The 26,597-nt window shown below is 45.2% G+C and overlaps 1 protein-coding gene across 3 annotated transcripts in view; it reads right to left on the reverse strand.

The window, feature by feature from the left end:
• The window catches only part of SLC66A2 (solute carrier family 66 member 2), an 80,037-nt gene extending 55,036 nt beyond the window's left edge, over positions 1-25,001 (reverse strand). For 2 of the 3 annotated variants that reach the window (XM_072152392.1, XM_072152394.1), the window contains exons 1-2: positions 24,774-25,001; positions 13,784-14,123 (exon numbers count right to left, since the gene is read on the reverse strand). In XM_072152392.1, coding sequence (XP_072008493.1) covers positions 13,784-13,986 — 203 coding nt within the window. In that variant the 5' untranslated portion in view covers positions 13,987-14,123; positions 24,774-25,001. The remainder of the gene's footprint in view (positions 1-13,783; positions 14,124-24,773) is intronic. The other variant, XM_072152393.1, reaches the window with a different exon arrangement.
• Positions 25,002-26,597: the final 1,596 nt, after the last annotated feature.

The following is a 26,597-nucleotide window of genomic DNA, read 5'->3' on the forward strand; positions in this document are numbered from 1 at the left end:
GGAAGTCTGAGACTACCTTTGGGAGAAAAGACGTATCTAATTTCAGTACTATCTTGTCTTCCGAGATGATCAGGAAGGGTTCTTTGGAGGATAGGGCCTGAAGTTCTCCAATTCTCCTGGCGGATGTTATGGCCACAAGGAAGGAAGTTTTGAGAGATAGGTCTATCAGGCTGCATTCCGAGAGTGGTTCGAACGGAGGCTTCATAAGGGAGTCTAGGACTAGTGATAAGTTCCATTTAGGTATATCGGATCTGATTGTAGGTCGCAGTCTTAAGACTGCTTTCATGAACATCTTCACCCACTTGTGCTCTGCTAAGGGGAAGTCAAAACAGGCGCTTAGGGCCGATATTTGGACCTTAAGGGTGTTAGGTCTTAACCCTTTAGAAAAACCATCCTGTAAAAAAATCAAGAATTTTAATGATATTTGGTTTGCCTGGAATCGGGGAAAGGTCCCCGCACCAGGATATATACTTTTTCCAGATTTTGTAGTATATTTTGTTGGCGATTGGTTTTCTGCTTGCTATTAGGGTCTGTATGACCTGGTGAGAAACTCCCTTAGCTAGGAGCAATTCCCTTTCAGGAGCCAGGCCGCCAGGTTCAGAAACTTCGGGTCTGGGTAAAGAAGAGGGCCCTGGTGTAGCAGATCCCTTCTGCAGGGAAGGAAGATGGGTCCTGAGATTGCTAGTTTTAAGAGAAGTGGAAACCATGGTTTCTTCGGCCAGAATGGTGCTACTAGGATCACTGTCGTCTGACTCGATTGAATTTTTTGTAAGATTCTGGAGATTAGGGGAAATGGAGGAAAAGCATATGCTAGATTTGTCCCCCATGACTGGCTTAAGGCATCCAGTCCCAGGGGGTTGTCCTTGGGTGAGATGGAAAAATATACCTCTATTTGAGTATTCTTTTTTGAAGCGAACAGATCTATTGACGGAGAGCCCCATTTCTGGGTTAGAGAAAGAAAAACTTCCCTGTTCAGGGACCACTCGTGTGGGTCCATCTTTTCTCTGCTCAAGAAGTCCGCCGACTGATTCTCTGACCCTTTTAGGAACACCGCTGTTAAGGAATCTAGGTGATTCTCTGCCCAGGAAAAGATCTTCTTGGCGACCTCCATCAGGTCCGAGGATCTTGTGCCCCCTTGACGACGTAGATAGGCCACTGTAGTCACATTGTCTGACAGGATCCTGATATTTTTTACCTGGGTTTTGGGTAGCCTTTTTAGTGTTTCCCATACTGCCGATAATTCCCTTAGGTTTGAAGATTGTCTTCTCATCCAAGGGGACCATGACCCCTGAAGGTAACGCTCTGGTAGAACAGCTCCCCATCCTGAGGAACTGGCGTCTGTTTGGATGATCAGGACTGGAGTCGGATTCCAGGGTATTCCCTTTTCTAGATGCTGTTGGTATTTCCACCAGTTTAGAGAATTTTTGACTTCCAGAGGAATGACCTTCTTGAAGTCTAAATGTTCCAAGTTCTTGTCCCAAATTTTTAATGTCCACGCCTGTAGTGTTCTTACATGGAACTGGCTCCATGATACACAATTTATGCAAGCTGTTAGGAGACCTAGCAGTCTCATGGCTGAACGGACGCTGCATGATTTTTTCCCCTGGAATTTGTCTATGAGAGAGGTAAGGTATTCTCTCTTGTCTTGTGGGAGAAAAGAAGTTTGGCGCCTGGAATCTAACATTACCCCTAAGAATCTTGTCTCCCTCTGGGGGTCTAGATGAGACTTTTGGAAATTTATAATCCAGCCCAGATTTTCCAGGGTTCGTATTGTCCGATCTCTGTGATTGAGAAGAGTCAGGGTCGAGTCTGCCACTATGAGGAGGTCGTCCAGATATGGAATAATTGAGATTCCTTCTTTCCTCAAGAATGCCGTCACTTCTGCCATGACCTTTGTGAAGGTCCTTGGGGCTGATGAAATTCTGAAGGGCAAGGTTCTGAATTGAAAGTGGCAGACCTTCCCTTGAGGTGATTCCACCGCGATTCTTAGGAATTTCTGATGATTTTTGTGTATGGGGACATGATAGTAGGCGTCCTTTAGGTCGATGGTGCACATTTGTGCGCCTGGAGGAATTAGTGGGGTGGCTGTCTTCACCGATTCCATCTTGAAATATTTGTATTTTATGTTCTTGTTTAGCCGCCTGAGGTTTATAATAAGTCGAAGGGGCCCATTTGGCTTTTTCACAAGAAATAAGGGGGAGTAGAAGCCCTTCTTTTCTTCTTCTTTGGGAACTGTAACAATTACCTTCATTGTTAACAATTCTTGAAGATTTTTCCATAGCTGTATTGTCATTCTCCGAGATGTTAGGTTGGAGACAAGAAATTTTTGTTGTGGAGGGGAGCTGAATTCTATCTGGTAACCTGATTTGATGTTACTCAGGATCCACTTGTTTGATGTGATCGTCTCCCATCTGTGGAGGAAGAAAAGAAGACGCCCCCCTACCTGGTAGTCACTGTTTTTTTGATTGATGTGGAAGGTTGGAGAATAGATATCCTCGGCCTCTTCCACCTTTGTTGAAGGACCAGCGGCCCTGTTTTCCTCTGCCTCTGGAGTCTTTAGGATCCTTGGAATTCCGAAAGGAAAAGTTTTTCTGAGGCTTCTTAATTTCCGGAAACCCTTTCTTTTTATCAGAGGCTTTTTCCAGAAGAGTATCCAGTTCAGCGCCGAACATGAAGTCTCCTGTGAATGGAATGTTGCAGAGCTTCGTCTTGGACTTTATATCCCCTCCCCACTGTCTAAGCCAAATAGCCCTGCGGACTGAATTAGATAGTGCCCCTTCTTTTGCTGACAGTCTGATGTTTTCTGCTGAAGCATCAGCAAGAAAACCTGTCGCTGAACGCAGCAGCGGTATCGTCTGTAGAAGGAGATTCCTGTCCGCATCTGTTTTAAGGTGGTCTTCTAATTCTCCCAACCAAAAAAACAGAGTTCTCGCTACCGAAGTAGCGGCTATGTTAGACTTGAGGCTAAGCATGGAAGATTCCCAGACTCTACGGAGTAGGGCATCAGCCTTTCTGTCCATGGGGTCTCTTAATTGGGAAGAGTCCTCAAATGGCAGGTCCGTTTTTTTCACCACCTTAGACACTTGGATGTCTACCTTGGGGGGGCTGTCCCAGGTTTCTGTCTCTTTGGGGTCAAAGAGTAACCTGTTCCTGAACTCTTTAGTGATGTTTGCCCGCCCCTCAGGATTCTTCCATTCCTCTTGGATGATATCTTTTAGGGTTTGATTTATAGGAAAAACCCTTTTCCTTTTTGATTTTAACCCTCCAAACAGTTCATCTTGAATGGATTTTGGCTCTACCACCTCTTCCACATTAAGCGTATTGCGTACAGCTTTAAGGAGGTTATCCAATTCCTCATTAGAAAAGAGGTATTTTGAGGTTCCTCTATCCTCGGATACCAAGGAGACATCATCAAGCGAGTCCTTCCAAGAATAGGTAGGAGCCGCAGAGTGTTTATCATAGTCAGAATCAGTATCAAGGGATCTAAGTTTTTTAGGAGCTGGCTCTGGATATAAATCCGGATCCTGGTCTGGTTCAGGTTCAGGATTTGGCTCAGGACCTAGTCCCGGTACCGGTCGGTTTAAATTAGTAAACATCATAAGAGAGGATTGGAATTCCTCCCGCATGGCCGCTTTAAGCTCATTTAACATTGACTCCTTTTCTTGTTGTAAGGCCCTGGCTAGGCATTCAGAGCATAGTGATTTTGGATACAAATCTGATAATCTTATGTTACAGGAAAGGCATCTTTTTGATTTAGTAACACATTTCCCTTTTTTGGGGTCTTTGTCTTTCTTCTCCTTGTCCTTAGGTCTTGAAGGGTCGTCCTAGGACAAGGAGACAGACTATATTAAAATCCAAAAAGTAGTGCACAACAAGTTTTTATCCCTTTAAGCAAAGTTTTTTGGTTGTACTCACGGTACCCGGGACAATGGGGGAAGAACCAAGGTCGTCCGCCATAGTAAAGGATATTTCCACAGCTTCAGTAGTGAACTCGTTGGTGGTATAGAGGCTGACACTAAGCAGGAAGTACTTTTAAACTTCCCGCCACCTTCTAAGCCAATCAGATGGCTTCTTTAACGGTCACGTGACCCAAACCCGGAAGTCGGGCGTACTGCGCATGCGCGAACCGGCCGGCGATACACGGCCGTCGCGCAGTACGCACCGGCGTTCCCAGGAGGAAATAGCTGTGGGAGGTAGCCCCCGGAAGCCGGGAGGCACCTCATCCAGGGTCCGGAGACCCATGCCCCCCTCGGCTTTAGCTCTGGGCCGCAGGAGGAGGGGAGCCAGGACGCGTCCTGCAGGACACCAGGCCAGGAAGGGAGGTACGACCCCCGCTCGCGACCAGTCCTGGGGGGTTCTAATTTCATCCCCCCCCCCCCCCAAGGGGAGAGACGAGGTCTCGCAACCCTGACCCTTGGTAGGGACAGGAATACACTGGGGAACAGCGGCAGAGGAGGGGCCTTATAACCTTCGCAACTTCCTGTCCCTACCAAAGGTCAAGGTGCAACCTCCAGGTGCCGTCATGGGGGACGCTATGGAAAACTAGGCTTATACTAGAGTATATATGGTACTATTGAATTAGACATTGGGACATTTTTTCTGTTATATTGTTCATTGTAAAGTGTTGTTATTTTATAGATGAAACATTTTGGAAGTGGGGATAACCAATATGATTTATAGATGTCATTAGAAATGTTTTTCCAGGTATTTAGTTCCTTTCACAAATTCTGGAGGGAAATTTAAATCATATGACCAATTGAGAGAAAGTTTAGATTTTCCCCAGGCGCAGTTTTATACATTTCTCTAACCGTGGCACACCTATGTGAAATCTGGGCTTCATGGCCCCATTACAATTGTGAATAATGGTATTCTGAAGTTGACTTTATCAGGTGGACCCAACAGGAGTATAATTTCCATCATTTATAACCGCTTACTGGGGGGATACGTAAAAGACCGTCCTATTTCTATTAGAGAAAAGTGGGAAACGGCCTAGGCAACATATCTGCCTCTCAATGGCATATTTTGGAGGGGATTCCCTTGTTGTCACCCTCTGAAGCTTAACGCTTGTCACAAATACACTTCCATTACAGGGTTTACTAGATAAAATAAAAATCTGTCCTAGAGACGCTCTGCCTCAGATGCCAAGCTACTCCATATGATGGGGGAATGTAAATAGTTGGGAGGTTACTGGAATGAAGTTCTACACCTGATTCAGAGGTTTCTCCCTGTAAATCTGAATGACATTGACAGCGTCACCACGCTGGCCAAAAAAATGATATATATGGCCTAAAAAACTAAAGCAGTCTAGTGATACAGACATTTTTGGAAGAAACAAGGCTAACAATATAATCAAAGTGTATTTGAAGGGGAAATGGTGTCGCAGTTTGGATACGCTGGAAATGCCTAATAGGCCGGGGGTATACTTACGTGGGAGCATCAGTTAGCATATGTCAGCACTGAGGAACTAATAAACTATGAAAAATCTGTATAAGGCTGCATTCACACGATGTATCAATTCGTTGTGTCGTAAATTTGGTGGCACTTATCGATTTCTGTTAAGCCGAGTGCAACCACAATAGGTCTCAACACCAAAAGGCCAGAAAGGAAAATTCAAACGCTCAAAAAACGGTTTCGGAAATGAATTATATACGATTTTAATTTCTGACGAATAACAGACAATTAGTTATTTTAAAAATACAGCAAACAGTTAATTTTAAAATTGTAACAGACAGTGTAGTATTATCCACAAATGTATATTACGTAGTACGGCGGGCATACATCAGCACTGCGGAGAGGAGCAGGGGATGAGCGCTGCTCACCCCCGCCCCTCTCCATAGGAAGATACAGCGTACGTGTATTTTTCACAAATACAGGTAGCGACAATTTCACATAGAGCCCTAGTAACTGACACCTTTCCTTTAGCTAAAAAAAATGTTCCCCTGAAATTCCCATTTTTTCAACTTTATAGTTTTACCTGGTATCTAAGCATGGCTACAGCCAGTCAAGGTGGGTGTGGCCTCCTCGGGCTGAATCCAGCAGCTCCTCTCCATCCTTCTCTGTATGCAGCTCTAATGTCATGTGACCAGGGTGACATCGCATATCCTATGGCTTTTGTAGCATTAGAAAACTGTACACCAAGCATAAATCTCATGAAATCACAGCAGCCTGCATGGAGAGGAGTAGAAGTCCATGGGGGCTGCTGTGATTGTTTTATGTGGTCAAAGATGTACTTGGGGTACAGTTTGCTAATGTTAAGTAGCATAAGGAACTGTGATGATGTCACCCTGGTCACATGACATTAGGCCACTCCCCTCAACTCACTCCAAAAGTGCATAAATACCAGGCAAGATTATAACTCTGATTTTATGCGGATCTGAGGGAAACTATTTGCAGCTAAAAGCAGGGTGTCAGATAATTACTAGGGCTCTATAGGAACCTGTCACTACCTGTATTTGTGAAAAACGTGTTAACAGGTTCCCTTTGACCCCTTACCTTACCGTACATGGAGAGGCCTCACATTCTCCATAGCCAGCATATTGCAGCAAAGACTTACTGGTAACATCCGCGATCGGTGCTAGGTGTTATCCCCGCGATCGCTGTCGGCAAAGCAATTTTGGTGACGATCGTTGCTCCCCACGACATTATCAGAGAGCGGCAATCCGTCGCCATGACAGCCTTGTGTCTTTGGAAAACCCGAGCCTGTCGCACTTTAACCCATTCAATACTATAGTATGGCAGTATATGGGAGGATTGATCAGACAACCCAGGGTTAAAGTACCCTAGAGAGTCTACAAATTAAAAAAAATTTTTTTTAAAAGATTGAATTAGTTACTCACCGGTAATTCCATTTCCATTAGTCCACCATGACGGCCCACCTGGAGGATGCCCCTTGACCTCTGTAGGGACAGGAAGAAGAGAGGTTAAATTCCCCTCCCCGCATCCTCCCACCAGTGACTTCAAAATAACCACACTGAGGAAGATGCAACAATGATTTATTTATATGTTTTTATCACATACAGTTTCATCATTGTGAATACCACATAACTTATAACAAGCAAGGGAGGGAAACTATAGGCCGTCATGGTGGACTAATGGAAATGGAATTACCGGTGAGTAACTAATTCAATCTTTCCACTTCGTCCCCCATGACGGCCCACCTGGAGACTTACAATATGAGTAGTCTTTTTAGGGAGGGATCACTGCTTGAAGCACCTTTCTCCCGAAGGACAGATCCTTCGAGGAGGGCAAGTCAAGTCTATAGTGTTTAGAGAAGGTAGAAGAGGAAGTCCAAGTTGCTGCTTTGCAGATCTGTTCTAAGGAGGCCCCTCTTTTCTCTGCCCAGGAGGTGGATACGGCTCTTGTGGAATGTGCCCTTATTCCTGATGGTACTGGGATCTCTTGTGTGTCGTAACAAGAAGATATCGCCATCCTTAGCCATCTAGCGATGGTTGCCTTGGACGCCTTCCTCCCCTTATTTTTCCCCTGAAATTGGAGAAATAGTTTAGAATCAACACGCCAGGATTCAGTTATTTCCAAATATTTAACGACAGAACGTCTTACATCTAGAGTGTGCCATTCGCGTTCTCTCTCTGAGGACGGATTCTTGCAGAAAGAAGGTAATATGATCTCTTGACCTCTATGAAACTCCGAGACCACCTTTGGGATGAAATTTGGGTCCAGCGTGAGAATAATTCTATCATCAAGAACCCTCATATAGGGTTCCTTAATAGAAATTGCCTGGAGTTCACCTAGTCTCCTTGCTGAGGTGATTGCTACCAGGAATACCGTCTTTAGTGTCAGGTTTTTTACACTAGCAGAAGAAATTGGTTCAAAAGGCTCCTTAATTAAAGCATTTAAGACCAGAGAAAGATCCCATGAAGAAGTCCTTTTAAGGACCCGAGGTTTTAATCTAGAGGCTGCTTGAATGAATCTTTTCACCCACCTGTGCTCGATGAGGGGTTGATCGAAGAAAGCACTTAGGGCTTATACTTGGACCTTTAGAGTACTTGTGGAAAGTCCCAACTCCAAACCCTTTTGAAGGAAGTCAAGAACCTGCAAGATATTGGGGTTAGATTGACATGGTGGATTATCTGCACAGAAAGAACAAAATTTTTTCCAAATCTTGTGATAAATGGCAAAAGTGACAGGTTTTCTACTTGCCTTCAGGGTGTTTATAACAGCAAGGGAGAGTCCTTGGGACTTCATATAGTCCGATTCAGGATCCATGCTGATAACTGGAGTCTTCCTGGATCTGGATGGGATATTGGACCCTGTACCAGGAGATCTTCTGATACTGGTAGCATGACTGGATCCTGAGTGGTCATCCGCTTCAGAATCGGGTACCAGCTCTTTTTGGGCCAATTTGGGCACACAAATATGGTCTGCGTCTTCTCTAGATAAATTTTCTCTAACACTCTGGCGATCAGGGGGATAGGGGGGAAGGCGTAGGCGAGAGTGGTGTCCCAAGAGTGGGAGAATGCATCCAGACGATTTCTTGTCTCCCCTTTTTCCAAGGAAAAAAAGTGTCGACACTTGGAGTTTCTTTTTGTCGCAAACAAATCTATTTGAGGTTTCCCCCAAAGAGAGGACAGATACTGGAATATCTCCTCTTTTATGCACCACTCGTTGGGAAGTATTTTCCTTCGGCTGAGGAAATCCGCCGTGGTGTTCTCTGTTCCCTTTAGATGGGTAGCCGAGATTGATAGGACATGGTCCTCTGCCCACAAAAATATTTGCCGTGTTAAGGACATCAGTAATGGGGATCTGGTTCCCCCTTGCCTCTTCAGGTATGATACTGTCGTGGTGTTGTCGGACAGTATCAACAGGTGATGTCCTGCTAATTGAGCAGTGTTTGAGCTGAGTACTTCCCAAACCGCCCTCAGTTCTCGATAGTTGGACGACCATCTGGAGATCTCCTCTGTCCAGGAGCCATGCGTCAACCTTTGAGGAAGCACTGCTCCCCAACCACTCTTGCTTGCATCTGTCTGTATGGTGATATACGGACTGTTCCTCCAGAAGATTCCCCTGTCTAGATTTGTGTCCCTCAGCCACCACTTGAGATCTTCCTTGACTGACGAGGGGATTGATACTTTTTTGTCCAGTCCTTCCGAACTCCTGTTCCAGGACCTTAGGACCCATTTCTGGAGAACTCGAGTATGGGCTTGGCACCAAGCCACTGAGGAGATGCATGCTGTTAATAGTCCTAGGACCTTCATAGCGCCTCTGATGGAGATAAGAGACCTTCTCCGGAATCTTCTTAACTCCTCCTTGATATGAGCCCTCTTTTCCTGTGGAAGGAATGACATTTGCAAGCATGAGTTTAAATTCACTCCCAGGAATTTCTTTACTGTGGCTGGTGATAAATCTGATTTTGGGTAATTTATGATCCAGCCCAGTCTTTCTAAAGTTCCTATTGTAATGTCCCTTGAGGAAATTAGGTTCTGTTTGTTTTGTCCAATAACCAGTAGGTCGTCTAGATATGGAATAATCAGTATGTCCTGCTGTCTTAGGAACGCCACCACCTCTATCATCACCTTGGTGAAGGTTCTGGGGGCTGAGGATATACCGAAAGGGAGTGCACAAAATTGAAAATGTAACGTGGAACCCCCCGGAGAAAAAACAGAGAACCTTAGGAACTTTTGTGAAGACGGGTGAATGGGGACGTGATAATATGCGTCCTTTAGGTCTATAGTGCACATTACAGCATTTTGTGGATAATGTGGGTGGCAGACCTTACCGACTCCATTCTGAACTTGTTGTAGACGATGAAGTCGTTGAGTCGCTTTAAGTTGATTATCAGCCTGTTCGATCCGTTCGGCTTCTTTACAAGAAAAAGAGAAGAATAAAATCCTTGCTTTTCTTGTTCCTGAGGAACCTGGGTAATAACTCCGGAAGACAATAAGGAGGATATTTCTTGCCAGATTAGATAGTGGGACATTTCTGATGTATGGGGAGAGGGTGGTAGGTAACTTGTAGGAGGAAGCTTTTTGAAGTCTATCTTGTATCCTTGAAGAAGGATGTCTAGAACCCAAGGATTTGAGGTGATTTTTAACCATTCCTCTCTGAACTTCAATAATCTTCCTCCTACTATGGCGTCACTGTTTCTTGTTTCTGTTGGGATCGGATGATGTTGAAAAGAGAAACCCTTTACCTTTTCCTCCTTTCGGGTAGCTCCAGCGACCCCTTTTCCCCTTATCTTTGTATTCCTCTCTTTGGCCTTTAAAGTCCCGAAAGGGCTGCTTCCTGGGTATTGGCTTATTCTCCGGGAAACCCTTTCTCTTATCTGATGCCCTTTCCAAGATGGTATCAAGTTCTGGGCCAAAGACAAATTCACCTGAAAAGGGAAGACCACATAACTTTGTTTTTGAGCGGATATCCCCATTCCACTGCTTCAGCCACAGCGCCCTTCTTGAAGCATTTGTCAGAGCTCCTTCTTTTGAAGAAAAACGTACACCTTCAGCTGCCGCGTCTGCTAAGAAGGCCGTTGCTGATTTTAATAGAGGGAAATTCTCTAAAATTGTAGTTCTGGGAGTTCCTTCTTTAATATGAGATTCGAGCTCGTTCAGCCAGTACAGGAGATTCCTCGCGACTGAAGTGGCTGTTAAATTTGACTTTAGACCCCACATGGATGTTTCCCAAGCTTTTTTCAGCAGAGAATCAGATTTTCTGTCCATGGGGTCTCTAAGCTGCGCTGCGTCCTCAAACGGCAGGTCTGTCTTCCTTACTATTTTAGTAACCTGCACGTCCACTTTGGGACAGGAATCCCATAGTTTAGAGTCTTCAGGCTCAAAGACCAATCTCTTCCTAAAGTTTTTTGATATAAGGATCCTCTTCTCCGGTTCCTTCCATTCTTCAGACACTAACTCTTTGAGGGTGTCATTTAAGGGAAACACCCTCTGGCGCTTTGCTTTTAACCCACCAAACAGCTCGTCCTCTTTAGATTGGGGTACGACCACATCCTCAATTTCTAAGGTCTGTCTGATGGCCTTCAGTAAATTATCCAATTCATCTATTGGGAAAAGATGTCTGGATTCAGCAGATTTTATAAAATCCTGGGGGTTTAAGGAGTCTTCCGTCTCTATTATAGAACAAGAAGGAGTCTCCGAATCACTTCCTGCCTCAGATGGTGATGACCCCGGTTCTAATCTGGGCTTTTTACACGGGGGAGCCCTAGATGTAGCAGCAGCAATAGATGAGACCACCTTCTCTTCTATGAACCCTTTGAGCTCGTCTAGGAAGGATGATTTCTCCTCTCGCATGAAGTTATCAATACACACTTTACAGATTGGCATAGAGTGGTTACACATGTTACATTTCCTGGTCCTGGTTTTATCCGATTTCTCGGGTCTTTCAGGCCTGCTAGCCTTATCCCCCTTCTCCTCCTTGCCTTTCCCCTTAGACCCCAGGTCTTTTTCCTAAAAGGCAAATATAGGAGACTAGTAACCCACTAACATTTGCATACACAGTGGCAATATTCCCTGCATTAGCCCCACTTACGGATACTGGAGGGTGCAGGAAGATTGGGTTAACTTCGTCAGTCATAGTAGACAGCAGAAGATTTAGATGCAGATACTGGAGCCGTAGTCACATGAACAACTAGACCTCAGATCATAGTGATCTACCTGCTTTAAATACCTTAATGGGGAGCCCATCCCCCTTAGAAGCGGCTGTGGTCCGCGTCCCACGGCTCCCAGCGATGCTGCGCGGTTTTCCCCGTCACTTTCGGTCGCGGCCGGAAGTCGTCACCAGACTACGGGCTGCTGGGAAATGTAGTTTTCTTCGGCCGCGCGCGCGTGTAATCAGAATTGCAGCGCGGCGGCCAGTCAAACGGACCCCTGGACGGCTACAAGGAGGACCCCTGGATCGACCGAGAGCCGGGGCCGCCGGGATTTCGCCGTGGACGGCATCACCCGTGAGTAATTCTTCGTCCCCCCCCCCCCACCTGGAGGAGAGAGGGCACCTCTCTATGACCTGCCTCGGTAGGGACAGGAAGAACACTGGTGGGAGGATGCGGGGAGGGGAATTTAACCTCTCTTCTTCCTGTCCCTACAGAGGTCAAGGGGCATCCTCCAGGTGGGCCGTCATGGGGGACGAAGTGGAAAAAAAAAGGTAAAAAAAAAAAATAATTAAAAAAAAAAATTCCTCCTTTCCCTAGAACTGATATAAATATAAACACTAAAAATCCTAAACACATTAGGTATCGCCGCGTCCGAAAATGGCCGTTCTATCAAAAAATAATAATGATTTTTCACAGTATTTAACCCAGTAAGGGAAAATAGCAGCCAAAGTCAAAAATGACACTTTTTTGCCATTTTGAAAAACATAAAAAAATTATATAAGTGATCAAAAGGATGTACAGTCCTAGAAATGGTAGCATTGAAAACGTCATCAAAAATCGCACAAAATGACACCACCCACAGCTCCGAACACTGAAGTATGAAACCGTTATTAGCGCCAGAAGATGGTTTTGTCCGCTTGTGCATTGTTTCACCATTTTCACTGCATTTGGAATTTATTTCCTGCTTCCCAGTACACGGCATGAAATATTCAGTACCATCACTATGAAGTGCAATTTGTTACGCAGATTTTTGAAGGTGGGGGAGTGAAAAATGGAAATAAAAAAACAAAAAAAAAAAGGGCCAGGTCGTTAAGGGGTTAAATTAAGAAAAATGCATCAATTTAAAAAAGGAATGTTATTTTTTCAGGCCCCTTGTACTGTTTGAACCTCCGAGAGGCCAACAAAGAGGCTTTAAGCTGCCATGGCAACCTAGCACTACCAGGCTCAGAGAGATTGGCACAAAGGAATCCCATAGGCTTATCTCAGAGTAGTTAGGCAGATCATTCAAATTAGATCTCATGGATACAAATGGGTGCATTTTGCGTGTGTCATGCTGGGATTGTGATCATTTTCTATGGACATTACAAGCTGCAAGTAGGGGACCTTTAGCCCATCAGGTCCATAAAAAATGATTGCCTGGGCTGGGAAGACTGGTAGAAATAAGACACACTATCGTTACGGCACAGGTAGTTGACACATTCATGCTCAGAGTATATGCAGCACATTATGAATCATTATGAACATGCCCTATAGAAAGCAATAGGGTCTTGTAGTGCCAGCGCCAGCACTGGGCATACCTAGGCAAATACCGGGGCCCATAGTTAACAGGGGGCCCATATAAGGCTGTACCTAAGAAATCCATGGGGGCTGAGGGGGGCTTATATAAATACCCATGAGGGGGCTGTTTAGTATTATAAACTACGGAACATTTTAGAGAACAGGGGACTGTTTTAGTTTCTGAATTTTAAATGCTGCCATGTGAGTACACTGCAAAAGGGGCCTACTCAGACTGTCGCCCAGGGGCCTACTAAAACCTAGAGTCGACCCTGAAACTGAAATGTAAGGTTCAGTCACTCCATAAAGCACAAACATGTGCTTAGTAGACAAGAAAGAGCACATGATATATACAGATTCGTTGTTGGTGCTAAAAGTGAGACTCTCTTTGCTATAACAAAAAAACTTTAAGCATAAACATTACCTTCAACAGAGGGGTGAACCCATTGGAGTCAACCCCCTCATTTTCTAATACATTTACATCTGTGCCAGGTGTGTTCTGGCAATCACATGTTTTTATGCAGGATTCTTCATTTTAGACACTTAAGGCAACTCAATTTTTAGACAACAAATAAATACCTTGTCTACAAATGGGGAGAAATGTAAATCATAGTATAAATCGTAAGAGGCCCCAGCAGCTGGAGATGAAGTGCCTCTTCATGAATTACTTACCAAAATAAAATCCTCAAGATGTTGGCTACTAACAGCATTAGACAAACGTAAACTGAGAATCCATCTGCGTTCTGGGTTCTTCTTATGTCTCTGTACTGGGGTATATATGGCACAATGCCACCAAATATCATGGCAGCTGATGCTCCCCAAGAAACCAGTCTATGTACAGCAAATAGAAGCCATTCTGTTCCTTTCTCCTCCATTGTGCCTGAAGTCAGTTCTGCACGTCTTCAACTTTGTCTGGCTTCTCTCTGTCCAGCAGAGGCTATAAGCCGAGTTTATTAGAGATGACCTAGCAGGTCAAAAGCCGCTGACTGATCGCTACATGCCATGGCAATACCTGCAGAGAAGAAACATAATTTAATTCTTGTATTCCTCATGGAGAATAACAATTACACAGATAACATGGTGATGAATGATGAGACTATCCGAAGGTTTAATCAATAACTAGGTCAATTATACCTTCTATTCATATAATCATAGTCACGGGGAATAGATGTGGGGTAACACCATCTGCTCTTACAGATGTACAGCAAAGATTAACTGGCTGGGGCCATTGACCTACTTAAAAATGACCTCAAACAGTAATTTACCACTCCTAGTATTGCTGTAACATATTCAGCCCACAAGTCCTGATTCCAAAGGCCATACATTTAAGGAAAAAAAACCTAAGGCTTTCCATGTTGTACCCAGGAATGTCCCCTTAAAGAGTCTCTATTTTTTAAATTTCTACAGATCCATGATCCTGTCAAATCCATAAGGTTGATAACTTTCCAAAAAACGTATATGACATATAAATGGTGCAGGGGAATTGATGAAACTGTTAAATACCTTATTTGAGAAATATGCTTCATTCTCCACTTAACTGCCAATTTTCCTCCTCCCCCTTGCACTAAAAATGCAATCCTGAAGTAATAGGGGAGATTCTTCAACATGGTACAATGGTGTTTCTAGGTGCCACTGCTGAGGAGATAAAGCCATTTGAAGTGTACCCCCTCCCCCCCCACCCTGCCAGCTGAAAACAGAATGGAGAAGGAGCTGCAAGGAGACAGAGAATGGACTTCTGCAGAAGTACATGCATCCTCTGCATCTGTAGCTAAGCGTGGTAAAGGTTTATTAAACTACAGGCAGTCCCCGGGTTACATACAAGATAGGGTCTGTAGGTTTGTTCTTAAGTTGAATTTGTATGCAAGTCGGAACTGTATATTTTATCATTGTAATCCCAGCCAGAACTTTTTTGGTCTCTATGACAATTGGATTTTAAAAATGTTGGGTTGTCATAAGAACCAGGATTAGTAATAAAGCTTCATTACAGACACCTCTGATAACTGTTATAGCTGTTTATTCTAGTCTAAGGATAAAGTACAGTAAATTACCAATATCCAGTGGTCCGTTTGTAACTAGGGGTCGTATGTAAGTCAAGTGTTCTTAAGTAGGGGACCGCCTGTATACCACTTACTGAAAAAGGTTAATGGGATAAATTACAACAAATCCTTTTTTTACATTTGTTTTCTAATACTGTAAAGTAAAACCTTTATAAAGAAAACTATCAAGTTAAATTTCGGTTAGATCCATGGGTGGGGATTTTGGAGAATATCAAATATATTAAAGGAAATTTACCATTTCCTGTCAGGGACAGGAAGATTATTTCTGAAAAAATGGAAGAAATGGTACAGATACTCATGTAACTAGGCTAAGGTTTACATGGTCTCTGGATAAGGTCAACAGAATGAGAGAATGGCATGCTTCCCCCATAGGGCTGGTTCTGGGGTGGGAAGAGGGGAAGCTTATACAATTATACACAATAAAATACTTTAACATTCTAATAATGTATGTTAAAATGTTTTTTTTCTATATGTAATTGTAAAATATTTAGAATAAATAAAGTATATCCTTTAATCCAATGTCACGAAAAGAAAATTGTTACTATATGCCAGTGATGGCGAACCTTTTATAGACCGAGTGCCCAAACTACAACCAGGACGACTTACTTATCGCAAAGTGCCAACACAGAAATTTTATTTGTGATTTATACTCCCTGCTCTGTCACAGCTTTCATTGATACCAGCCCCTGAGGACACCAATAAAGCAGAAAATAGAAGAAATTTGGATGATCATTGTAGCTTCCCTCCCGGGTCCCATAAACAGGAAGAATTGTCAGGGCCGGAGCAGGAGCTACAATGATAATCCAGATCTGTCCACACCTTCCCACTCCTCCAGTAGTCCCAGGTAGCGCTGTCACTTTAAAATAGCTCTGTGCACAGCAAGTCCTGGGCTGTCTGGGACTGCAGGAAGATACCTGGAGTCATCTCTGGTGATGGCCTGAGTGCCCACAGAAAGGGCTCCGAGTGCCACCTCTGGCACCAGTGCCATAGGTTCGCCACCACTGCTATATGAAAAGCAGTTCCTACGATACCGTATAACTAACCAAAAAAAAAAAAAAAAACGACCTGGACATTCAGCTGCGTTTGGAATGGTCCCAGTGTGAAAAGCAACTAGTTTGGCTATTAAATTTAAAAAAAAATACAAATGGCTTTTCTAAAACCTCTGTTTGTAACAGATTTAAAATATCAAATCCATAAACAAACCTGTACAAAAATCTTTGCACGCAATCTTGTGGTCTCCCCCCCATTTGTGTTTTTTTGGGGGTTTTTTGCAGAAAAGCTAGCAGGTGCCAACATACCTTTCATTTGGGTTCTCTGAATCTGCAAGTAGGACGGTAGAGTGGTGTAGTAGGGTTAACTAATGTCAGAGCTGAATTCTCAGCCTTAGGAGGAGAAACGCTTTTACGTGCAGTGATCAGTTACTAAGTCTTGTGCTCACTCATGTTGTATTTGTTTAGTGTTATATTACCATACAGAGTAACAAATATGCAACAGGTAATAGAGGAAGGGTACAAGCTTTTCTTACAATGAGTGTGCAAACATTTTCCAACTATTACAAGCTGTGTGTACGTTAGAAAGAGGAGTAAAACTGGATGTTGCAATAAAACAGGTACATTTGACCCACTGACCTATTATACAGTATATGCCTTTGCTAGCCGTTGGGTACTGGACACATTGCGGAAAATTTAAGGTACATCAAAAAAGGCCCATAGCAACTTAGCACTGTAGAGTTGATTTTATTTTACTAATATTATTATAAAATTTATGGGGCTGTGATTGGTCAATGCAGGCAACAAAGACTAAGAGAGACTTTTATCCAGGCTCCAGAAGCACAGAACCCCTGTAATAATTGCAATGTCAGGCATTGTGTTTATAATCCCCTTTACGCCAGCTGCACAGCAAGGGGGTGCAGCCAGAGGCAGAGTGGGTCGGCAAGGGGTGTTACCACCTTGACCTTGCTCACTACCTAGACCACCACCTTAAATGTTTGCATGGTTTTTGTGCAAGACTACACCAGTTAGCAGCTGGTGTAGTATTGGCCACCAGCACAGCCACCCGCCAGATACATCAGGAGGCTTTCACCAAATGTATCTGGTACCGCCAGAAGGCAGGGGCTTTCATCATACACAGACACACAAGTGCCACACTATAATAAATCTCCCCCTAGATTTCTCATCAAAGCGCCTAATTGTGGTTGAAGTGTTGGTATCTTGTGCCCAAGGCGTATCCCACTAAAACTCCTTTCGATATAAACTCCTATGATATAGTGTCATATCTCCTGGAAATAATGCAAGTCACATATTAATATGGCCTGTAGGAATACAACCATGTGACAGGACAACGGTAACTACAGTATGTGCTGTATACACATCAACTGCAAGGCATATAGAAGAAAATAAGCATTGCTGTGACGCTGTCTTATCTTCACTCCTATCTAGGTATGGCCCTGTGCTCCCCTTCCCTGAAAACATTAAAAATGTCAGAAGGGAGTAAACGCAATGCAAACACATGCACAATCAGAGCTCTTTCTGCTATCTAAATAAAGAAAGATAGTAGCAGGCAGTCCCCGGGTTACATACAAGATAGGGTCCATAAGTTTGGTCTTAAGTCGAAACTGTATATTTTATAATTGTAGATCCAGGCAAAAACCTTTTTTGCCCCAGTGACAATCGAAGTTTCAAAAATGTTTGCTGTAATGGTACCAAGGCTTATCAATAAAGCTTCATTACAGACACCTTACAGCTGATTATTGCAGTCTGGGACTATAGTAAAGCATCCAGAGAGCTTCACCAGAGGTCACAGTGGACAGAGGGGTCCGTCTGTAAGTCGGGTGTTCTTAAGTAGGGGACCGCCTGTACAAACTCCCCACATCTGCTGAACTACAATACTAGTCACTACATAAAGTAACCATGTTTTTCAAAGTGCAGGTATCTGTGTAAATCGGCTTTAGGGCGATTGCACAAGAACTGGTGCAGCCCATGAAAACGTGCCGTATGGTGCCAAGATCACACGGGCTGCACACAGTGCAGTGGACAGGAGTTCCTGCATTATACAAAAATATACAACCTTTCTGTATAATTCAGGGAATCCCCTCCACTACATTGTGTGCAGCCCATGGGATCGTTCCACCATACAGTACGTATACACGAGCTATCCTGGGCACCAAAGCTTACAGCATTGTCATTCTTTAAGGCCTACTGTACACATAGGCATAAAGCTGACTGAAAGCGGGAGAATTTATTAGAATCAATAGACAGACAACAGCCCCTGATGCAAGGCATAAGACCTTCTCTATAAACTATGATTTGTAAAGCGCTACGGAATTTGATGGCACTATATAAAGAGTATTATTACTAATTATAGATGTCTGTATGTGTGTCATGAGTGACATATGATCCATTTCTTCACAAACTGAACAAGTCTGTTTGACTCTACAGCAAACATTGGACTTTTCTTTGGTGTATGTAAACCCTTATAGAGAGGCCGAGTTAACACCTGTACAAGCATCTATGACACTTGTACGGGCAGGTTTACTCTCATTGCCAGATCTGCAGCATCCTGCTGGTCAGACAGGATCATGTATGTATGTATGTATGTATGTATGTATGTATGTACACACACATGATGTATATACATGTATATACATAAAATCATTGCAAGTAATGTATGAAGTATAGGGCACATGCAAAGTAATGAGGCAGTGAGTTACCTAGGTAAAAAAAAAAAAACAGTCTCATACGGTTGTGTGCATCCTGAGGGATCGGATTTATACTAATTTAAATCCATATTCTGTGTTGAAAAACGTGAAGTGCGTTAATTATTGCTCAGCATTTCCAACCCATGTATCCCTGAACTTAAGCTCTATGCCCACTCGGAACTCCTGGTAATATACTGAATAGATTAGTCATGTTACGACAAATTCCATACTCTTCTGCAACTTAAATATGCTAAGAGGTGTATAATTATTCAGCCGAGAAAAAATTTGCAACCTCTGCCTTTATTATATGTTTACAATCTTTCATGATACTTTAAATGGAATCTGTCATCAGAAATTGACCTAATGAACTATTACCACAGCTGGCAGGTTCTATCTAGATCATGTTTTTTCATGGCCCAGGTTGGTGGTGTTATCCAGAAAATCAACTTTGAAGTGAGATGCAAGTTGGATGTATAAAGTCAAGGAGGCGGAGAGTTTAAAGCCAAAGTCAAGCCTTTGAACACCTCCTTTTATGTGACAGACATCATGTGCCTGACTTCAGAAGATCTGGTCAATCATGTCCCTGGAAAGAGGACCATCAATTACAGTGAATGGGGTAGTCTGAGGCAGGGAAAGCCGCCTTCAGTGTTAAATTCTCAGCCTCCTTGACACTAGACCAATTCACATCTCACTTTAAAGTAGGTTTTCTGTATGATGCCACCACTGGACCATGAAAGAAACATGATCTAGAAGCCGACATACTGGCAGAGGTTTATTAAGCCAATTTTTGATGACAGGTTCCCTTTAAAGTCAGAATACTGACAAAGGCATTTTAAAATCAGCATGGCATAGGCTACTGGAACCTGTCACCAGCTAAAAATGACATTCCTGGGTCGCTATAATGTAAAGTTTACTATGGTATTATCCCCTGCAAGGGTTTAGTTATGCATTAAACTAATTAAAAAGTAATAACAATTATCTCAGATAACAGTGCGCCACAGTTATGCGTCTTTGATGACAAATTTTGAACAGGTATTTTCTTCAGATGTCGAGAGAACATCTGAAGAAAATGCTCTAAATCAGCAATATGAATGCATTAATTCAGATCTAAGGGATAAACATTGTTGCAGCCTACACCCCTCCTCCAAATAAAATCAAAATACAAAGGAGCACTTGGTCTGGCGACAGGGCTTTTTTACTATGAGAACTGTCAATCTGTGGAATAGCCTGCCTCAGGCGCTGGTCACAGCAGGAACAGCAAAGAGCTTCAAGCTCAAGAAGGGTCTAGATGCCTTTTTAGACCTAAATAACATTGATGGTTATGTCATATAGAATTGTTTCCCCTAAATCCCGTCCTCATCCAATCCCTTTCCTTTCCTTGGTTGAACTTGATGGACATGTGTCTTTTTTCAACTGTATAAACTACGCAACTAAGCCCTGATGGGAGGTGAACGCTGTCACTATGTAAGGATGTACTGGCTGGACTCCACAGTATTTACAGGTGCTTCCAATAAATGAGGGTCATCCAGCACTGTGTTCAAACTTTATACTTCACATATTAAAATTCATTTTCATACAAATAAGCACATGGTAGCTGACGCGTTTCGAGCATTCATATGGCACTTAGTCATACAATCCTCATTTATTGGAAGCAACATTACATGTATCCTTATTACATCAGCAAGAACCTGAGCCCTCTGATGTATGATTGATCAGAGTCCTCTCCAACACCATATATAACAGTGACATACTATAACTGTATATAACCTACTGCAATAAACACCACAATAACACTGACTAATCACTAGCACTATATATTACAGGGAGGCATATAGACATAGATTTCCTGCTGACATGACAATTACATAGATAATATCAGAACTTCAGACTGCATACAGAGATAATATTCTACAAATAACAAAAAAATACTAAGTGGAAGTCATTCAAAAGCGTATGCATTGAAGGGGCTGTCTATGAATTTGGCCTTAACAAAATTTGCAATAACATTGCAGGCCAGAAGAATCTGCTTGTGGCTTGTGCATAGTGTTGTGCCAGGCCCAAAGAGCAGACTGCGCCCAACACAATAATAAAAAAAGAAAATCATGCACAACCCATAAGGCAGTTGTTTAAAAGTTTTGGACACTAGTCTCTAGAAGCAGAATATACTGTAGTCAAACAACCAATCCTTTTCCTGGAGTAAGTGAATGTATAATATAAACTAAATGGAAAATATTTTCGCAGATTTAACATAGAAATGTCAAACCACCTGTAATTGGCCCTAAAACCAAGCAGAAGAAATCCAACATGCCCAAACTGTCTTCCTTCTATAGAGTCTATAGGTTCCCAATCCAGCTGATGTCATTATTGAGTGAAGTCGAGATGCCCCTTTAACTGTCAACATAGTAAATAGAAGAGGCAAAGTGGTGTCCTCTACCTGGCCTGCAGCTTCCCCCCCCCCCACCACAACAACCCTGCAGCTTCCCCCCCCCCCACCACAACAACCCTGCAGCTTCCCCCCCCCACCACAACAACCCTGCAGCTTCCCCCCCCCCCACCACAACAACCCTGCAGCTTCCCCCCCCCCCCACCACAACAACCCTGCAGCTTCCCCCCCCCCACCACAACAACCCTGCAGCTTCCCCCCCACCACCACAACAACCCTGCAGCTTCCCCCCCCCACCACAACAACCCTGCAGCTTCCCCCCCCCACCACAACAACCCTGCAGCTTCCCCCCCCCACCACAACAACCCTGCAGCTTCCCCCCCCCACCACAACAACCCTGCAGCTTCCCCCCCCCCACCACAACAACCCTGCAGCTTCCCCCCCCACCACAACAACCCTGCAGCTTCCCCCCCCCCACCACAACAACCCTGCAGCTTCCCCCCCCCACCACAACAACCCTGCAGCTTCCCCCCCCCACCACAACAACCCTGCAGCTTCCCCCCCCCACCACAACAACCCTGCAGCTTCCCCCCCCACCACAACAACCCTGCAGCTTCCCCCCCCCACCACAACAACCCTGCAGCTTCCCCCCACCACAACAACCCTGCAGCTTCCCCCCCCCCACCACAACAACCCTGCAGCTTCCCCCCCACACCACAACAACCCTGCAGCTTCCCCCCCACCACAACAACCCTGCAGCTTCCCCCCCCCACCACAACAACCCTGCAGCTTCCCCCCCCCACCACAACAACCCTGCAGCTTCCCCCCCCCACCACAACAACCCTGCAGCTTCCCCCCCCCACCACAACAACCCTGCAGCTTCCCCCCCACCACCACAACAACCCTGCAGCTCCCCCCCCCACCACAACAACCCTGCAGCTCCCCCCCCCACCACAACAACCCTGCAGCTCCCCCCCCCCACCACAACAACCCTGCAGCTTCCCCCCCCCCCACCCTGATGGGAGGTGAACGCTGTCACTATGTAAGGATGTACTGGCTGGACTCCACAGTATTTACAGGTGCTTCCAATAAATGAGGGTCATCCAGCACTGTGTTCAAACTTTATACTTCACATATTAAAATTCATTTTCATACAAATAAGCACATGGTAGCTGACGCGTTTCAAGCATTCATATGGCACTTAGTCATACAATCCTCATTTATTGGAAGCAACATTACATGTATCCTTATTACATCAGCAAGAACCTGAGCCCTCTGATGTATGATTGATCAGAGTCCTCTCCAACACCATATATAACAGTGACATACTATAACTGTATATAACCTACTGCAATAAACACCACAATAACACTGACTAATCACTAGCACTATATATTACAGGGAGGCATATAGACATAGATTTCCTGCTGACATGACAATTACATAGATAATATCAGAACTTCAGACTGCATACAGAGATAATATTCTACAAATAACAAAAAAATACTAAGTGGAAGTCATTCAAAAGCGTATGCATTGAAGGGGCTGTCTATGAATTTGGCCTTAACAAAATTTGCAATAACATTGCAGGCCAGAAGAATCTGCTTGTGGCTTGTGCATAGTGTTGTGCCAGGCCCAAAGAGCAGACTGCGCCCAACACAATAATAAAAAAAGAAAATCATGCACAACCCATAAGGCAGTTGTTTAAAAGTTTTGGACACTAGTCTCTAGAAGCAGAATATACTGTAGTCAAACAACCAATCCTTTTCCTGGTGTAAGTGAATGTATAATATAAACTAAATGGAAAATATTTTCGCAGATTTAACATAGAAATGTCAAACCACCTGTAATTGGCCCTAAAACCAAGCAGAAGAAATCCAACATGCCCAAACTGTCTTCCTTCTATAGAGTCTATAGGTTCCCAATCCAGCTGATGTCATTATTGAGTGAAGTCGAGATGCCCCTTTAACTGTCAACATAGTAAATAGAAGAGGCAAAGTGGTGTCCTCTACCTGGCCTGCAGCTTCCCCCCCCCCCACCACAACAACCCTGCAGCTTCCCCCCCCCACCACAACAACCCTGCAGCTTCCCCCCCCCACCACAACAACCCTGCAGCTTCCCCCCCACCACCACAACAACCCTGCAGCTTCCCCCCCACCACCACAACAACCCTGCAGCTTCCCCCCCCCACCACAACAACCCTGCAGCTTCCCCCCCCCCACCACAACAACCCTGCAGCTTCCCCCCCCCACCACAACAACCCTGCAGCTTCCCCCCCCCACCACAACAACCCTGCAGCTTCCCCCCCCACCACAACAACCCTGCAGCTTCCCCCCCCCACCACAACAACCCTGCAGCTTCCCCCCCCCCACCACAACAACCCTGCAGCTTCCCCCCCCCCACCACAACAACCCTGCAGCTTCCCCCCCCCACCACAACAACCCTGCAGCTTCCCCCCCCCACCACAACAACCCTGCAGCTTCCCCCCCCCCACCACAACAACCCTGCAGCTTCCCCCCCCCACCACAACAACCCTGCAGCTTCCCCCCCCCACCACAACAACCCTGCAGCTTCCCCCCCCACCACAACAACCCTGCAGCTTCCCCCCCCCCACCACAACAACCCTGCAGCTTCCCCCCCCCCCACCACAACAACCCTGCAGCTTCCCCCCCCCCACCACAACAACCCTGCAGCTTCCCCCCCCCCACCACAACAACCCTGCAGCTTCCCCCCCCCCACCACAACAACCCTGCAGCTTCCCCCCCCCCACCACAACAACCCTGCAGCTTCCCCCCCCCCACCACAACAACCCTGCAGCTTCCCCCCCCCCACCACAACAACCCTGCAGCTTCCCCCCCCCCACCACAACAACCCTGCAGCTTCCCCCCCCCACCACAACAACCCTGCAGCTTCCCCCCCCCACCACAACAACCCTGCAGCTTCCCCCCCCCACCACAACAACCCTGCAGCTTCCCCCCCCCACCACAACAACCCTGCAGCTTCCCCCCCCCCCACCACAACAACCCTGCAGCTTCCCCCCCCACCACAACAACCCTGCAGCTCCCCCCCCCCCCACCACAACAACCCTGCAGCTCCCCCCCCCCACCACAACAACCCTGCAGCTTCCCCCCCCCCCACCACAACAACCCTGCAGCTTCCCCCCCCCCCCCCCCACCACAACAACCCTGCAGCTCCCCCCCCCCCCCACCCCCACCACCCTGCAGCTTCCTCCCCACAACCCTGCAGCACAGGTGATGCTTTCAGGTACAAGAAGAAGAGAAGGGGTGCATGCACTTTGTATACGTAACGTCACCCCCTCCCTCACACCCATGGGCTGTGTGACAACAGTGAATGGGGATTAATAATACGGTCATACATTTGTGACCACACTGATGTCCTCCCAAGCCCGCAGTCACAGGACCCCAGCAACACGCGTCCTGCGCATGTCACATCCAGCACAACATCCAGGGACTCCTCCTCCAGGTGGCAGCGCAGCTCGGATGCCGGCCCCTGCCCGTCACTCACCCGGTGCCAGCTGTCACACCGCGGGCAGCACCGCTCGCCAGCTCCGTGACTCTGCCTGCTACCGACACATCCTCCCAGACAGCACATTGATTGGAACCCCTGCCGGTGGGGCGTGGCTACGGCGCTGTGACGTCACAATGAGCGCCGGCTGCAGACAGAGGAAGTGGGAAGGGCAGGTGTGAAGAGGCGTGTCCTGTAGGGAGTCACACGTGGCCGCATACCAGGTGTCAGTGGCCGGATCACCAGGGGCGCAATGTTATATACTTCTATACTGCGGGTGCTTATGTATGGTAATAAGATCTATAGCTGGTGACTTCCAGCTTCAGATAAAGAATATCTACCTTCAAAATAACGAATGACAAACCAGGGACAATTACTCAATACAGGCACTGTGACTTAGAGTTGTTATCCTTGGCCTCCTTCCTTCTAAAATCAACTTTTACAATTATGCTAATGAGCCCAAAGGGCTTTGGGTGTTTGTTATCAGCAGAATTTGAAGTTGATTTTAGAAGGAAGGAGACCATGGATAATGAATTTAAGATTATCAAAGTTACTGTGCCTGGGTATGTAAGTAAATGCCAATTGTTTATTATTCTTGATTTTGATGGTAGATTTCCTTGAATCATCCTTACTTGGCATTTGTTCATAAATATGAAAATGTCCGTATACTATCTTTAACATAGCATTTGGCCCCATTTATTTCAATGAGCAATACGGACATCCATTTACAAGGCCATATTGTCCACTGTACCATGAGCGAGACGTGCAGAAAAAAAAAATAGAGCATGTCCTATTTTCTGATTGTGAATCAATTTTTCCTGCTGCCATATAAATCAAACAGACAACAGGTAGAATAATAGGGCATTAGTAAGACAATCCGTATACAAGAGTGGTTCTAACCACAGACCATTTCACTGTTCTCATTCATTTTTGGGAATTGTTTTGGTCACTTTTGCATTATGTCTATGCTTTCACCCTTTAAGGTAACAACCCACAAAAGCTACTGCAGCTCATCCAGAATGAATGCAGCTGTGGCAAGAAGGTTAACTGTCTGTTAGCGCATTGTCCAAAGCATGTAGCAGATACCAGGAGATGTGACTGCGGCTGTAGGAGGGAAACACCCAACAGCAGGACCATTACCTTCTTTGTGCAAGATGGAGCAGTGCCGCAGCCCTGCAGTCTGCTCCAATTATTAAAAACAGATTCTATTAGGGCCGACATCCATAAATCAGTATTGTCCTTACAGCACAACACCATGAAGGGTGTTTGGCGTTGCCCAAAGAACACTAAGATTAACAATTAGCACATGACAGAATCTAGAGACACCATGGATATTGATTTGCTGCCTGCAACATGCTCCAGCATGAACAGTTTTGCAGTGGGTCAGTAATGGTGTGGGGTGGGGCATTTCTTTGGAGGGCCGTGTGCCCTCTGTGTGCTAGCCAATGGGGGACATTTACTTAGAGTGTCGGTGTCTGCATTGGCTTTGTTACCGACCTGCTCTCGGAAAGAAGATACACATTTAATATTGTAGAGCTGTGCAGATACATTTCTGGCGCCGAGACCATTTTCTGTCACCGAGCCCATTTTCTGTCCCTGGGACCAAAATCTGTCCCAAGCACCAGAAATGTGTCCAACAGTCCCTGCTAGACCAGTTTTCTTTTGGTCTACTTTCCGCCAGTTTACAGCGCCCAAAAATGGCTGTGACACATATTAATTCTGTCTGAGTTTCCACTCCGCCAAAGCCACGCCCCTTTTCAGAGAAGAGTCGGAGCAGACGGAAAAAGTCATTTTTTCTGTCCCCGACAGCTAATAAATAGGTAG

Source organism: Engystomops pustulosus, chromosome 5 (assembly GCF_040894005.1).
Source record: "Engystomops pustulosus chromosome 5, aEngPut4.maternal, whole genome shotgun sequence".
Taxonomy (NCBI): domain Eukaryota; kingdom Metazoa; phylum Chordata; class Amphibia; order Anura; family Leptodactylidae; genus Engystomops; species Engystomops pustulosus.